Source organism: Diachasma alloeum, unplaced genomic scaffold (assembly GCF_001412515.2).
Source record: "Diachasma alloeum isolate Michigan unplaced genomic scaffold, Dall2.0 Dall_scaffold_00336, whole genome shotgun sequence".
NCBI lineage: Eukaryota > Metazoa > Arthropoda > Insecta > Hymenoptera > Braconidae > Diachasma > Diachasma alloeum.
Window position 1 is genome coordinate 183948 of NW_021680475.1, and position 14123 is coordinate 198070.

The 14123-nt window shown below is 36.6% G+C and overlaps 2 protein-coding genes across 6 annotated transcripts in view; one reads left to right on the top strand and one right to left on the bottom strand.

The window, feature by feature from the left end:
* LOC107040447 (rhophilin-2) overlaps positions 1-12001 on the top strand; it is a 56461-nt gene extending 44460 nt beyond the window's left edge. For all 5 annotated transcript variants that reach the window (XM_015260535.1, XM_015260536.1, XM_015260538.1 and 2 more), the window contains 7 exons: positions 3612-3689; positions 4692-5174; positions 5778-6048; positions 6125-6319; positions 7576-7805; positions 9126-9278; positions 11073-12001. In XM_015260535.1, the coding sequence (XP_015116021.1) occupies positions 3612-3689; positions 4692-5174; positions 5778-6048; positions 6125-6319; positions 7576-7805; positions 9126-9278; positions 11073-11270 (1608 nt within the window). In that variant the 3' untranslated portion in view covers positions 11271-12001. The remainder of the gene's footprint in view (positions 1-3611; positions 3690-4691; positions 5175-5777; positions 6049-6124; positions 6320-7575; positions 7806-9125; positions 9279-11072) is intronic.
* LOC107040448 (protein tilB homolog) lies at positions 929-3500 on the bottom strand. Its single transcript, XM_015260539.1, has 2 exons — positions 2626-3500; positions 929-1364 (listed from the first exon to the last, which is right to left on the bottom strand). The coding sequence occupies exons 1-2, from the start codon at positions 3498-3500 to the stop codon at positions 929-931; spliced, it is 1311 nt and encodes a 436-aa protein (XP_015116025.1).
* Positions 12002-14123: the final 2122 nt, after the last annotated feature.

The following is a 14123-nucleotide window of genomic DNA, read 5'->3' on the forward strand; positions in this document are numbered from 1 at the left end:
GAGTCGATGGGGGTTCATTAATTACGAAAATTTATCCATCCCACATTTTTCTAATGCCACATTCCGCGCTCATTTCGATGAAAAAGTCATTTCAGTAGCGAAGTGGTAAAACGGTTTAAGTCGACTTATCTCTTAGTTGAGTTTTTAAAGAATTTCTCCGAATCTAAAGGAGACGATGAAATTTTCGTAATAACCTTTTTTCTAGAGCAAATTGAGTGCTATAAGAAAGGTCAAAACAAAAATTTATTTATCTCCCTTAGATTCCGAGATATTCACTAAAGACTGGCCAATTGTCAAAATCGACTTAAACCGCCTTACCGCTTCACTACTGATTTGATCCCGGGAATAATTATTATACGTTACGTTAATAGCAGCAAAAAATTAATTATTGTTGCAATCCTCGGTATTTTTTTTTTCATTTTCAAAATTTCGTTTTATAAAACGATGAGAAAGTAAATTATTCCGGCATAACGTGAGAAGAGAGGGACGCAGATTTTATGCCGTAAAACAAACCGGGGAGATTTACGTTTGTGATGATCTCGCGACGGAGGGGCAAAGGGGGTCCCAAAACCGCATGACGCAATGTTTGAATGCCCCCGTATGAAATGAATAATTCATTCATCCCGAAGAAATCCTCCATTACAATCAAATAAACGATTCATTTCATCCAAATAAAGGATTTTTACATGTTAATAAGTTCATTCTCTTCGCTGTCAAAACGATGATGTCATTTTTACCTAACAAACTCTTCATCTGGATGAAGGGAACGTTGATGCACGTTTAAAAAACGATTTATTTGATCTCAATAAAAAAACAAAATAAAAATCAAATTCAAGTTTGAATAAAAGCTTTACTATAAGCTCCTTTAATAAACCCATTTCTTTAATTCAAATGAACAATTTCTCTGGATGACCGTAAATTCTCACCCTCATTCCAACGGAGGCACGTCAGGATCGTCAACAAAATCATCAGAAGCTTTTTTCTCGGACAAATTGCCCTTTAAAGCTGCCTGTTTAAGGGTCTTTGGGTCCTTATAGATTTTCGAAAAATCTAGGTCGGTCGCAGGTGGTCCAATCTCCAGTAACTCACGCTTCGTGATTGTGGAACCAGATTTTATGACCTTTGGCGATCGGTTACCTTCTCCGAATTTATTGGTTGAATTATTCAACCGTTTCGTGATAGTTGTCAGGGGACTCATGCGTGGCATGTTTATCACCAGATTTCCAGTCACTGTGTTCCTCTTGGCTGTACTCTTGTCGGTTAATATCTCGCAGGGTAATGTCAACTGCAGGACTTTTCCTTTTATTGTAACTCTAACGTAGTTGGGCTGGACGTCGACGTTCAGGAGAGATGTGTCTAAATGTCTGAAAAGATCGAATTTTAGAAATTTTATCCTCGCTGTAGTGCTGGGATGGCCATCAACCTTCCGACTCTACAATATTAAAAGAATTTCCGACTCACATTGATCAAGGTTTAAATACACTAATCGAAATTAAAAAATAGTGAAATAATTGATAATCTAAATTTCCAATTGATGATGAATTAAATATTAAAAAATATGGACCTATAAATTTTCTCTTAAGTAGATAATACTAAACTTATTATAAAGGATTTCCGATTATCCAAATAATTGTCAATCTTCCTAAATCAACTACTGATTAACGAAAAATTCACAATTTGACTACTTAAATTGATGATTACTTCAGTAATTAAAATTTAAAAGTGATATTAACTAATTGACTACTTAATAATTTAACAGCAATTATAATTTATGGATATGGCTACCCCTGCTGTAGAGGGGAACATGCATGACAGTTATGCTTGCACACGCCACTTACGTCTCTTTCATTTTATGATACGTTAAAATTGTCCCGAAAGCAAACGATTTTCGGAAGAAACGGCAAAGGATCTTTTTGATGTACTCAATGAAGAAGTAAATCAATGAATTAATTGACAAATAATGAATTACTTATCTCGGAAGCTAGCAATTGTAGGGGGAAATGTCAAAGCAACTTTTTTCCTAAACACAATGAATTTCCAACAAAAAATCTTTCTTTCCTTTGAGGTTTTTCTCTGAAGTCGGTGACTGAATTTAGTTGTTCTATTACGCTCTCTCATTTAATTAGTGGGTCGTTATCTCAGACACTAGTAATTGAAGAGGACATGAAAGGACCTTTTTCGCGGCTAAATGAGTTGACAGAGAAAATAGTCTTCCGCTCTTTTTCTTTGATGTCACTTATTAGTACGATAATTCTGTCTTCAACGAGACGTATAAAAGTGACTCATCGTCGCGTACCAGCGTATTTCATAAAGACCTAACGCATTCGCGATTAAAGTCTATTAGTTTTTCACACGAATCTATCGAGGAAAATCTGTTGTAATTTAATATTTTACCCCAACCTCCCCTATAGCCCCGGTGGCTTGGCGCAGTGGGTTCCGAGTTCAAATCCCGGCCGGTTAGAATGGTGCGATCTAACCATTTAAAGTCTTGATCATCATCGCAGTATACCCTAACCGGGTCGAAGCAATGTAAAATAACGATAAAAAAAAACCACCCCTATCTGAATTTTCTCAGAATATTCCTTCACAGTGATTAACCCCCGGAATTCCCAGATTCGTACACACCTGTACGTCGCGACTTCCAAAGTAATAATCTCCGGATCATCCTCTATATTCAGCCCAAACGGAATCCTAGCCTGGTTGACATTATACGGTCTCCCCTCCGGACTAAACAACTTGAGAGCACATTTCGGTGCATCATTCTTCTCGAGCCCCCTATTCTTCCTCTCCTCAATCTTCCGCACCTTGTCCGCAATTTCCCGCCTGTCCTCAGGCGTGTGATAACTCCTGCTATTCCAGAATGCCTCCGTCGCCTCCTCATCGCCATCACTTTCCCCATCCTTAACCTCCGTGATTGTGGCTCGCTCCCTCTTCTCACGATGGCGATCTAACTGTCGAGCCCTTATCTCCTGGTAATTCCAGTAGCCCCTGATGACATCTCCCTCGGCCTCTGCATACTTCTGCATCGCCTTTATGCGATCAGATCTCGTGATTTCATGACCATCCAACTCCCTCAGCTGGGGAAGAACAGCGACAACGTACTCCCTGTAGCCCTCGTAGTCCGTGCATGGATTTCCAATTAAGAATAGTTCCCGCAGATGTTCATTAACCCGAAGCCTCTTCACATCGCGCACATCGCCAACAAAGTTCACGGTTAAATCCAATTTTTTAAGGCTCTCGAGACCCTCCAGGTTCTCGATTACCTCGATGTTGTTGAGGGCCAGGTTGAGGTACTCCAGAAGCTTCAATCGGCTCAGATTCTCGAGTTTTGATATGAGGTTATTCTGAAGGAGGAGAATTCTCAGGTCTTTGCAGAGGCGGTTTATCAATTCGATTTTTTCGATGTTCTCCTGATGAAGGGATAGCTCTTCCAAGGTCGATATCTCACCCTCGTTGTGCTCTGATCGCTTTCGGATCAGCTCTATCGTTATTCTCACCATTTTTGGAGGGAGTTGGGCTCTTTAGAATTGGTTACGTTCGGAGCTTCATGTTATCGATCTAACATCCCTGGGCAACGGTGGGAATAATTATCCTTTGAATTCTTATTGCAGGACTTTATTTTGGAGCATTACAGTGAAGATGGCGAGCATTATGAAGAGGCTATTGCTGAGCTCATGGAGACACGACAGGTAAATTAATCGATCCATGATTTTTTAATTGTGAGCGATATGAGCGATAATTTTGCAGCGGAACTACCATTTGTTGGATTATTTCTTTCACTCGGATGTCGGCCGTTCGTGGTAGAGTATTTTGAAGGAAAAAAAAACAAATGCAGAGATACTGCCAAATTTTTGACGTCAAATGAAGGGTTGCGGTGGAATTTCCAGCGGAAATCCAACAGTAGAATTTCATTTGTGGGAATCGCCGAAATAAAGTAGTTTGGGACCTCGAATACTGCGCTTTGATTAACCGACATCCGAGAGGAGGAAATAATCAATGGAATTCCGATTTTCAGATCCATATCACAATACAAATTATTCAAAATGGTGTAATTTCCAACACTTATTTTTATGAATTCTCAATGTCCTGAAAATTCAATCAAACTTAATATTCATTTTTTACAATAAGTCTGAAAATTTAAGCTGTTCTTGAAATATCGTTGACTATTTTCCATAAAAACTTGAATTTTATTGAATTTTTGAGATGAATGCGAAATGTAATTAATGACTTCGTCTTAAATTGAGAATTACAACATTTGCATTTCAGGTGGAGCAATTATTTGAAATAGAACAAAAAATTGACTGTGTTTTTATCAATTGGGGCGTATTTCACAGCTCGAAATAGCTATTTTCGTCACAAGACCGAAAATAATTTTTCTGACAAGCGCGAGGATTGCAGATCAAGACGACGCCGGGGAATGCAATCACACGAATCGGAAAAGTTGTTTTCGGCCGAGTGACGAACATAATTATTCTTCACAATGTCCGTAAACGGCGTTTGACGGACAAGAAGGGTCCGTAAAACGACGTATTACAGTGTGATGAAAAAACACCTTTGAAAGGAAGAAATGCTTCTCTATTACTCTCTGTAACACTCTCGAGTTATTCACAATTGAAAGAAGTCTATTTTATCCCCTCACCCGTACATCACAATGGTTCAATAATATTCAGATAATCGATTTTCTTGTATAGGCGACGCGAACACCGACGAGGGATGCAGCAGGCATCGCCCTCCTCCTGCGCTACTACAATCAGCTATACTTCATCGAGAGACGCTTCTTCCCCCCCGACAGAAGTCTGGGAATATACTTCGAGTGGTTCGACTCATTAACAGGAGTCCCGAGCTGTCAGCGAACTGTTGCTTTCGAGAAGGCCTCGATACTCTTCAATGCGGGGGCATTGTATACTCAGTTGGGTGCGAGACAGGACAGGAGGACTGCCAAGGGCCTGGATCAAGCGGTGGATGCCTTCTTGAGGGCTGCAGGGACGTTTAGATATATTCACGAGAATTTTACAAATGCTCCCAGCATGGACCTTGGACCTGACATGCTGAATATGCTGGTGCAGCTCATGTTGGCGCAGGCTAGGGAGTGCCTTTTCGAGAAGTTGGAACTGCAGTCCAGGGAGGGAAGAAACGTTGATGTTTCTTTGGATCTTGCTCAAGAAGCTGCACAGGTAAGACGGAGTGGAAAAATTGAAATTCGCGAACGCCTCTTACTTATAACTTATAACTCAAACAAGCGTCTTGTTTAACAAGCGTCTTGTTTAAACTCAAGACGCTTAAGGATTAAACTCTTTAAAAAAATTAAACAGATTAAACTCTTTAGGAAAATGGCAACTTTTTTTACCTATTTTATCATTTTTTTTGAATGTTCATGAGGGCAGGTGCTGAATTGCATTTTTTATAACAATTCTTGTGTTTAAAACATTCTTTTAGACTTTCTGGGATTAACCACAGGCTTTTGGAATAGATCAAAAAATATATTTAAAGAAAATCAAATCAATTTCTTTAGTTGTTTTACCCCCTCTGAACACGCCATACATACCTTAACGAAATATATAATATCAATGTTACAAAACATTTGATTCTCCTCCTGTATTTCTTTTAGAGTCAACACATTTTTAGGTGAAAAAAAGATGAAAATTGATTATCTCATTTTACAACTTCACTAGAAAATGATAAATTGGCTATCATTGACTCCGTAATTCATTTTTTAATGAAATGTAATGAATAAGTACAAGTTCGCAAGTTGTATTAAATAACAAATTGATTTTCAGGTGGCAGCTGTATATAACGATGTTCATGGTGTTATATCCCGTGAGCCGGTTCGCGACTATGTGCCAGAATCCTGGATTTCCCTGGTCCTTGTCAAACGAGAACATCATCTCGCACTTTCACATAAACACTGCGCTGCTGGACTCCTCGACAGACCCATCGCCGAGTTTCGTACCGAGACAAAACTCACTCTTGAGCATATTCAAGAGAGCGATGGCAAGACGCAAATTGATTACAATGTGCCAAAGGATGATAAGGAGAGGAATTTGTTGGGTAGGGATCCGATTTATCAATTTGTTCATTGATATTCCACTTGTTCAATTCTAATCCTGTACTTTCCGTTGAACAGGGAAAGCCCACTTGAGAGAAGCTCTAGTACTGCATGAGGAGAGCCAACGACTCCAGAGGATGTGCAGGGAATTGAAAGGGAAACAGGCGTTGGCTAAGGTTCTCAAGAGGGCACATGATCTGACGCTGAAGGATTATAGCGAAGCTGGGGATGAGGACGATTTTCGAGAGCTGTTGGATCCACCTCATATAATCGGTAAATTTCAGGTTTCGCATGAATGCTAAAAATCCAATTCTGTAGGAGAGATTTTTGGGTTTGGTACAATTCGTTTAAATACGATCGAATACTATCGAATGACAATTCGTCCCACACACGAAGAGAAATGTTCAGTAAAAATTACGCAACTCACAATTCGCTCACCGATTACGGGATCGACTCAGAAAATTGACGTGACGGTATCGTAATTTTTCACAGGAGATTCAGATAAAAATTACGGAACGCTCTGAAGAAATTCCGTGACGGTTCCGTAAAATTTCCTACAACCACACTTCGCTCCGAAATCACGGAAAAGATACGTAATTTCATCGAATATTTCTCTCTGTGCAGCAATTCATCACAAGAATAATTGATCTAATAAAAAAATTATCTAATTAGTAATTTTCTGAAAGTCGTAGGATTTGAAAAAGGGTTTCATACATTTCGTCGAAACACCATCTATGGAATCACAATTTGTCCAACACCAATTCGTCGAAAAACCAATTGATGTAATGAAAAATTAATACATCTAATCACTTTAATTGAAAATCGTAGAATTTGTGAAACGCACACATCGGTTTCCGAACAACTAAACATGCAGTCCCTTCAACACGATTAGTAAAATGTAATGCACGTAATGCACGTAAGCAACGATTCGTCACAACATAGTCAATATCTTTTTGCTAATAAATTAACAATTCGCTTCCGATTGGAATTTCTATGATGGTGTATTTTAAATTGAATTCGATAATTCATTGAATCCACCCTTGACCCACCGTTGGTAGCCAATATTACCTCACCGTTGAAATTTTTTACCTTTCTCCGAATATTGGTTTCACAATATTTTTTTTCAACAACAAATGATACAATTAATATCATGATCGAATTCGGTCGAGATGGTATTGGGACGAATATTAAAAATCATAACTGGATTCCTTTAAACAATTATCTTTCCAGTTGTCGCCGAAAAAAATCGGTCACATACATACATACATCTGAAACTGTTATAAAAATGGAATATTCGAACTCCTGACGAATAATCACGGGCACTAATAACTACATAAATCACCACAATGATGTTCGACGAAACGATAAATGATACAGAATAAATAATAGACGACAGAACGAATAGACAAATTAATTTTGTGCGAATAAAGCCATTCGAAGAAAGAAAATGAACGAAAAGAAACTAAATAAATCAGCAATGGACAAATCGTGTAGGATTCGAGATTTTTTGATGATTCTTTTATGTTTAGCTTCAACGAAATTCCAATTGAACATTACGCATCCCGACTTCGGCCAGCACGGAGTGGATGATCTCTTCAGGTCTCTCGGCCCAGTCGCCATTTTCTCGGCAAAGCGACACTGGACGGCTCCACGACTCATTCAACTCCAAAGGGGTCCAGGAGGTGAAGGTTTCGGATTTAGTGTTCGTGGAGATGCTCCTGTTATCATCGCTGCGGTTGACCACAATTCGCTGGCTGATGTAAGTTCGTTAACATAAGGATTTTTCAATTTTAATGTGATTCAGTGGTGAAGTGCATAATGCAACAGAACAAGCAAGTCATTCTTTCACATTCTGTTATGGACTTTGAAGTACTATGGCGATAGGTGATTTTCATTGGCTATTCATTCATTTGTAAAAAGTTCTTTGACAGTTTTTGCAGCATCCATTCGTTTCCAAGATGAATGCAAAATTAAGAGATATTTTGAGTTTAATCGAGAAACGTTTGAATGGACGAATGAACGTAAAATTTCTCACGTATCTGGAATAAATGATGAGATTTGAATAAATCATCGTTTTCTAGCCTTATTGTGAAGCTGGGAAAAGATCCTGAAAGGTGAATAAAATTTGAAAATATAATAGCGGGATTCCAAAAAATTAAAAAAAATTGAGAGATGAAGGTTGGAAGCTTTAAAGCTTTGATGTCTTGAATTCACTCACGAAATTTCAAACGGCTGATGGGGTCGTTCACAAGATAATCCAATAGTAATTTTCGGGATGTAACTTGGGCTCCTAAGGAAAATTCGATTTTTTCATAAAAAGCAGAGAAAACTTTGAAACTTTGTAAATTATTTGTGAAATTATTATCATACGGTCGAATAATAGAATCACTGGAATTTGTAAACTACTATTTTTTTATATTATATAAACATGTTTTGAATTGAAATATATTGCATGATCGTTTCCAATTAATCGATTCAAAATTGTTATTAACAAATCCAGATTTTTTGTTGTGATAGAAAGGACTGTGATACTTCTGAGATCTTAACAAACAATTTGGATCAACATTGGCAAACAAAAAATTAAAATATCATCAAGTTTCCAATTTCGAAGCAACGTAAGCCCGCGCATAATACCCGTAAACTCTGAAGGTCTAAATTTAAATCTTTATTTCAAGCCGTTGAGAAATATTTCAAAAATCTGGAAAAAATTAGAAAGTTTTCTGCTTGAGAAAGATGCCTGAAGATTACGACTTCTTCTCATAAATGATTAATAAACCTCAAAATTTTTCCATTCTGAAAATCATTTTTTAAAACCATAACAGCTTTGACTACATTCAAAATTCTACCAGCATTTGCTTTCAAGGAAAACAAATAAGGCTTTCGCGATTTCAAACAATTTTTATCATTTATTCATAAAAAAGGAGAGGTTTTGAAAGAGAAAGTAATTTTTTGCAAAATATAATTTGAATGACTCTGATTAAAACAGTTGAGTCCAACCTATTCCATCACAATTAACCATATCCCCGCTGAATCAACAACGTTAATCGTTCATTTTGATTTCTCTTATCTCTTTTCTCAGCTGGGTGGCATGAAGGAAGGTGACTTCATCGTGAGTATCGGTGATAAAGACGTCAAATGGGCTTCCCACGAGCAAGTTGTACGCTTGATCAAACAGTGCGGAGACTCGATAAGTTTGAAACTCGTCACGCCGATGGATAGAAATTATCTGAAGGTGAAAACTGCCTTTCCTTTAATTCTCAAACATAACAATGCTTTCAACAGAGATCAATCGAATCTGATACCATGTAATGCAATCTTAGAACATTACTCCTGAAATTTCAAGTAAAAAAATCTTGAAATTTTTAGCAATTACAAGTACATTAAATTGTCACTCGATTTATGACCAACAAATCAGCTAATTTCGGGAATATTTTATGGAATTCCACTTATCAGATTCATATAACATTGAACAATATGAAAATCCAGGAAATTATTTTTCGAATTTTTTCATTTATTAAAAATTCAATTGGCCATAATGTTCAATTTTTACAATGAATTTGAGAATTGAATAAAATTATCTGACGGTGAAAATTGTATTTCAATTTCTAAACATGACGGTGCTCCCAACAGGGATCAGTCGAACCCGATACCACTCAACGTTATGCACTGTTAGAAAATTACTCCTGAAATTTCAAATAAAAAATCTTGAACTTTTCAATAATGATTAATGCTCATGAAATTTTCACATATTTTGTCAATCAATCAGCTAATTTTAGAAACCTTCACTAGAATTGTAATTACCAGGTCCATATGTAAATTAAATTATTGAAAGTTCTCAAAATTGAGACGACTGTTTTAAAATTTTTTTAATCTATTGAAAAGTCACTTGAATGTAATGTTCAATTTTCACATCTCTTTAGGAATTGAATGAAATCATCTAAAGGTGAAAACTGGCTTTCGTTCACTTCCTAAATATGACAATACTCTCAACAAGGATTAATCGAACCCAATACAATTCAATGCCATTCACTGTTACCAAGTTACTTCTGAGATTTCAAGTAACAAGTCGTGAAGTTTTTAACTACGACTAACTCACATGAAATTGCCATTAATTTTGTTATTGAAAAATCAATTAATGTTTTAAAGATTCAATGAAATGTCACTTTTCAGGTCCATATGACAATGAAAATTATTTTAAGGGTGCCAAGTGAATTTGAAAAAAGATTCAAAAAAAATTTTTTCTTTCCCTCCATCATTGGAGAAATATGTATTCATCCATCCGACGAAATTTCAAACCCGCAACCGGAACTAGACATCGAGAAAGTAAATGCGGAAAATCCTCTATTTCGCGTGACGAACCTCGAGAAAGCATGGGATCAAATGGGTACGGCGGGTTGAAATATCTCCCTTATTCACCCCGGTACCCCATTGTTTTTTATCGCCATCACATTGAACACATCATTCCCCATATCTTCAAATTTTTTCAAATTTTTCTTGAGTTCCTAGGGAGTTGAAACGTTAAATTTAATCAAAACTCCATAAGAGGCCGCGTATAAGACTGATTTTGTTTATTTAATTTCTCGATATCCATAAGTTCTAAAATTTTAAAATTGTCACCGATGTTCACCATCTGTCTAATACTATTAATTTAAAAAATTATAACTTTGTTGGTGAATGTCAATTTTCAAGGTCATCGCCAAATTCACTTGGCACCCTTAAATTACGAAAATCCACGCAGATATTATTCAAACCTTCTTAATTCTTCTTCTAACTTCTTCTAACTTCTTCTTCAATTTGCAAAATCAGTTTGAGACTTCAAGATTCCATTAAAATACCACTGATTGCCTAAAATTCCAAACTCATTTTTGTTGATTTTACAAGATGCATAAAGAATCCCATGAACGATTTTATCTTAAACTGAATTCAAAGAAAAAACATTACAAATTGAACTACAGCTAGTACGTAAATTAAACAAAAATTAAAACAATGTGAACAACCGATTTGACTCTTGAAATTGTCATTGCAGAAACCAATGAAGTCATGCCATCACGACAGGGGTAGTGTATCAGCGAGCAGTTCATCAGGTGTATCATCCGGGCAACCGAGTCCAGCGGGTTCTGTGACAACTGCTCACGTCGCGAGACGAATTCCCTGGAATCCCTTCAAAAAATCGAGTCAGAGAGACAGCAGGGATCTTACATTCGACAACGTCATCCTGAGATGATTCCATCACTCGATTTTCTTTGATTGTGAAGACTATGAGTCACAGAGATAAAAAGCAACACAAAAAGGAGGAAATAATAATCATTACAGAGGTTCGCCATATCGTAGCTCTTCGACTTGCCTCAGTAATCCACAAGTTTCATCGCAAATTAATTAACTAAATGAAAAATGTAAATAGGATTTGTTCTGTTTGTGCTCTAGACGAGCACGTGAATCGGCCATTTTAGGTGAGTTAGAGTAGGCGAAACCCTGGATTACTGCTGGCAACTGATATATTTTTTTGTTCGTTGAGAATTGTCGAGACAAATCGTAATGCCAAATTCAGATGTAAATCGCTTTAACGTAAAACGAAAAGGAGTGATTTTTCGTTGTATTATTGTATTGAGCGAATGCAGAATTCTTTTGCATACACGCAGCCATGTACACAGAGCCTCGTCAAGGAGTAGTGCGGACAAATAGTTGAAGAGAAAAAAATAAAGTCGTTTTGGAGGAATTGAATCATTTACGAATGTGCCACTCAACTACAAAGTGAATGGATGAAATTATTTTTTGAACAAAGAAAAATGATTATCACTCGTTTGAATATTTTCGCAGTACATTCCTAAATTGTACATAAATAAATGCAACAATTAAACATAAATTTTATATTCTAAATGAAAAAAAACTCTGTCTCGTATGTGCTGTAACATAAATGCCTATATGATCGGAAATAAAAAGTGAATACGAAATGCATAATTTGACTCAATTATTCGCAGCTCAACCAGTGTTTACCAAGTAGTTTAAAAAAATGTCGTAATACGTTTTATAATTTCATGGCTCTCGCAGGAATGCAAAATAGAGACTGACGAGGGTGGGGAAATGAACGGGAATTGGAGTTTTGTTTCGAAATGGAGCCTTCACCTCGGTGTAGGGTGATGCACTTTCTTTCCAGCTCGGCAGTCTCTTGCCAATTTTTAAGGTCAGTGGAGAAAGTAGTCGCCTGTTTTGCGGCAGGCGAGAGGAGCCGCGGGAGGGAGAATTATTTTCCGCGTGTGCTCCATTTCATTGAGGATGAGATTCTGTGTTGGAGTAACAGAAGTTTGAAGATGAATCCTTTCAATTAGTTTTCATGCAAATGAAGAGGTGTTGAGTATGATTTCTTCAAGTCAAAGAGTGCGAAATTTTTTAATTGATCTTTCCTTCTTATCATGATGAGGAAGATTGTTAAATTTCGAAAATTTATGGAGTAAAAAAATCTGATTTTGAGGGAATAAGATCTTTTTATTTTTCGGTCGTTTTCAATACTTGTCTCACTGAAAAAATTGATAACCGCCGAACTACGGCAAAAGACAAACTCAACTTGGCGCCAAAATTCTTTTCATTTTATTGACAATTATTGGTGCAAATTTCAGATTAAAAAAATGAGTTTTTTGAGTAATTAACGATTGAACAAAAACCCGTTTTCTCGCATAAACCCCGTCAAACTGAATATAATGCTATACATGATGGCTCATTTTGAAGGGTTTTTCATGTTTTTTGATCGCCCCGAAGGGCGATTTGAAAGCTTGAAACTCCGCTGAGATATTGAGACCAATTTGAAAAAAAAATCTTTGACGAAAACGCGAATTTCAAAAAAATCATAATTTCCACAATTATTAATATTGTTTAATATTTTTTTCAAAATTTCTATCTAATCGCGATCTGTTTAGAAATTAAATTGAGACGAAAATCTCCACCAGCGACTTTTTTAACCTTCTGATAGCCTGATGATTTAGCCTGTTTAAAAGATAAAATGACTAGAATTGAAAAAAGAAATATTATAAAAAATGTTTGGCTGAAGTTTCCAGTGCAATTCTTGAAAATTTTTATGACAATATAGTTCCACTGAAATTTTAAAAGAATTTCGACTTTGAAAATTCAAAATTTTATGGAAAAGTCAATGGAAAGTGTAAATTTCAGTTCAATTATTCGAAGGAAATTGATAGAAGGAGATAATATTCAGCCAATATACTGTTGAGTTTCAAATAAATTGAAAATTCATTATAATTTGTTGTAGAATATTCATGTTTTCATTGAAATGTTGAGTATCCGCGAAATTTTCGTCTTCCTGTTGCTTAAAGATCTGAAATTTCATAATTTTCTTCTCCCCAAATGAAATTCAATAGGACTCTCCTGAAAATTACTAGTCAACTGTCCACAAAACTTTAATTTTCTTTTTAACATGAAGAAAACGATGCTAGTTTGATATACATAATAGTCATATAGTCATTAATAGGCATATTAAACATTTTCTTCTTAAAAAAGGTGTTTAATATGAATATTAAAAACAAGTCGATTAGAGAAAATAAGAATAAGAAAAAATCAAAAAAATGTTGAAACTTTTAAGAAACAGGAAACGGTAATGAACGGTTTCCTCCAACGCTGGAATTAAAGAAATTCTGGGGCGAATAAAAAATAGAGAAAAATATGAAAAGAGTGGACTAGATCAATTGTGCAACCGATTGAGCGAAGCGAGCACGTCTTTGGGGCGAGTGCAGTGAAAGTTGGCACAAATCACATGACAGTCGACACTATCCGTATTTACCTAAAAACCCTGTGTTCCTCCCTGAAATAATTGACATTGTTTTGACGCCTTATTTGAACGCTTCTGCTCCCCCAATCCTATGATGAGGATAAATGAAGGGGAACTGTGCCACCTTAAAATAAGGCGCGCGGAATTAAGATCAGCGGCTCGTCTCTCGCATGTTGGGACGAAGCTGCACCGGGAATTATACCTTTCACTCCATTCAGCGAGAGTTGTCGTGATCCCGAAAGAAGGTGGGACGATTCTTCAGGATTCAAGCATTCTGTACCCTGGCGCATGCGCTGAGTGGAA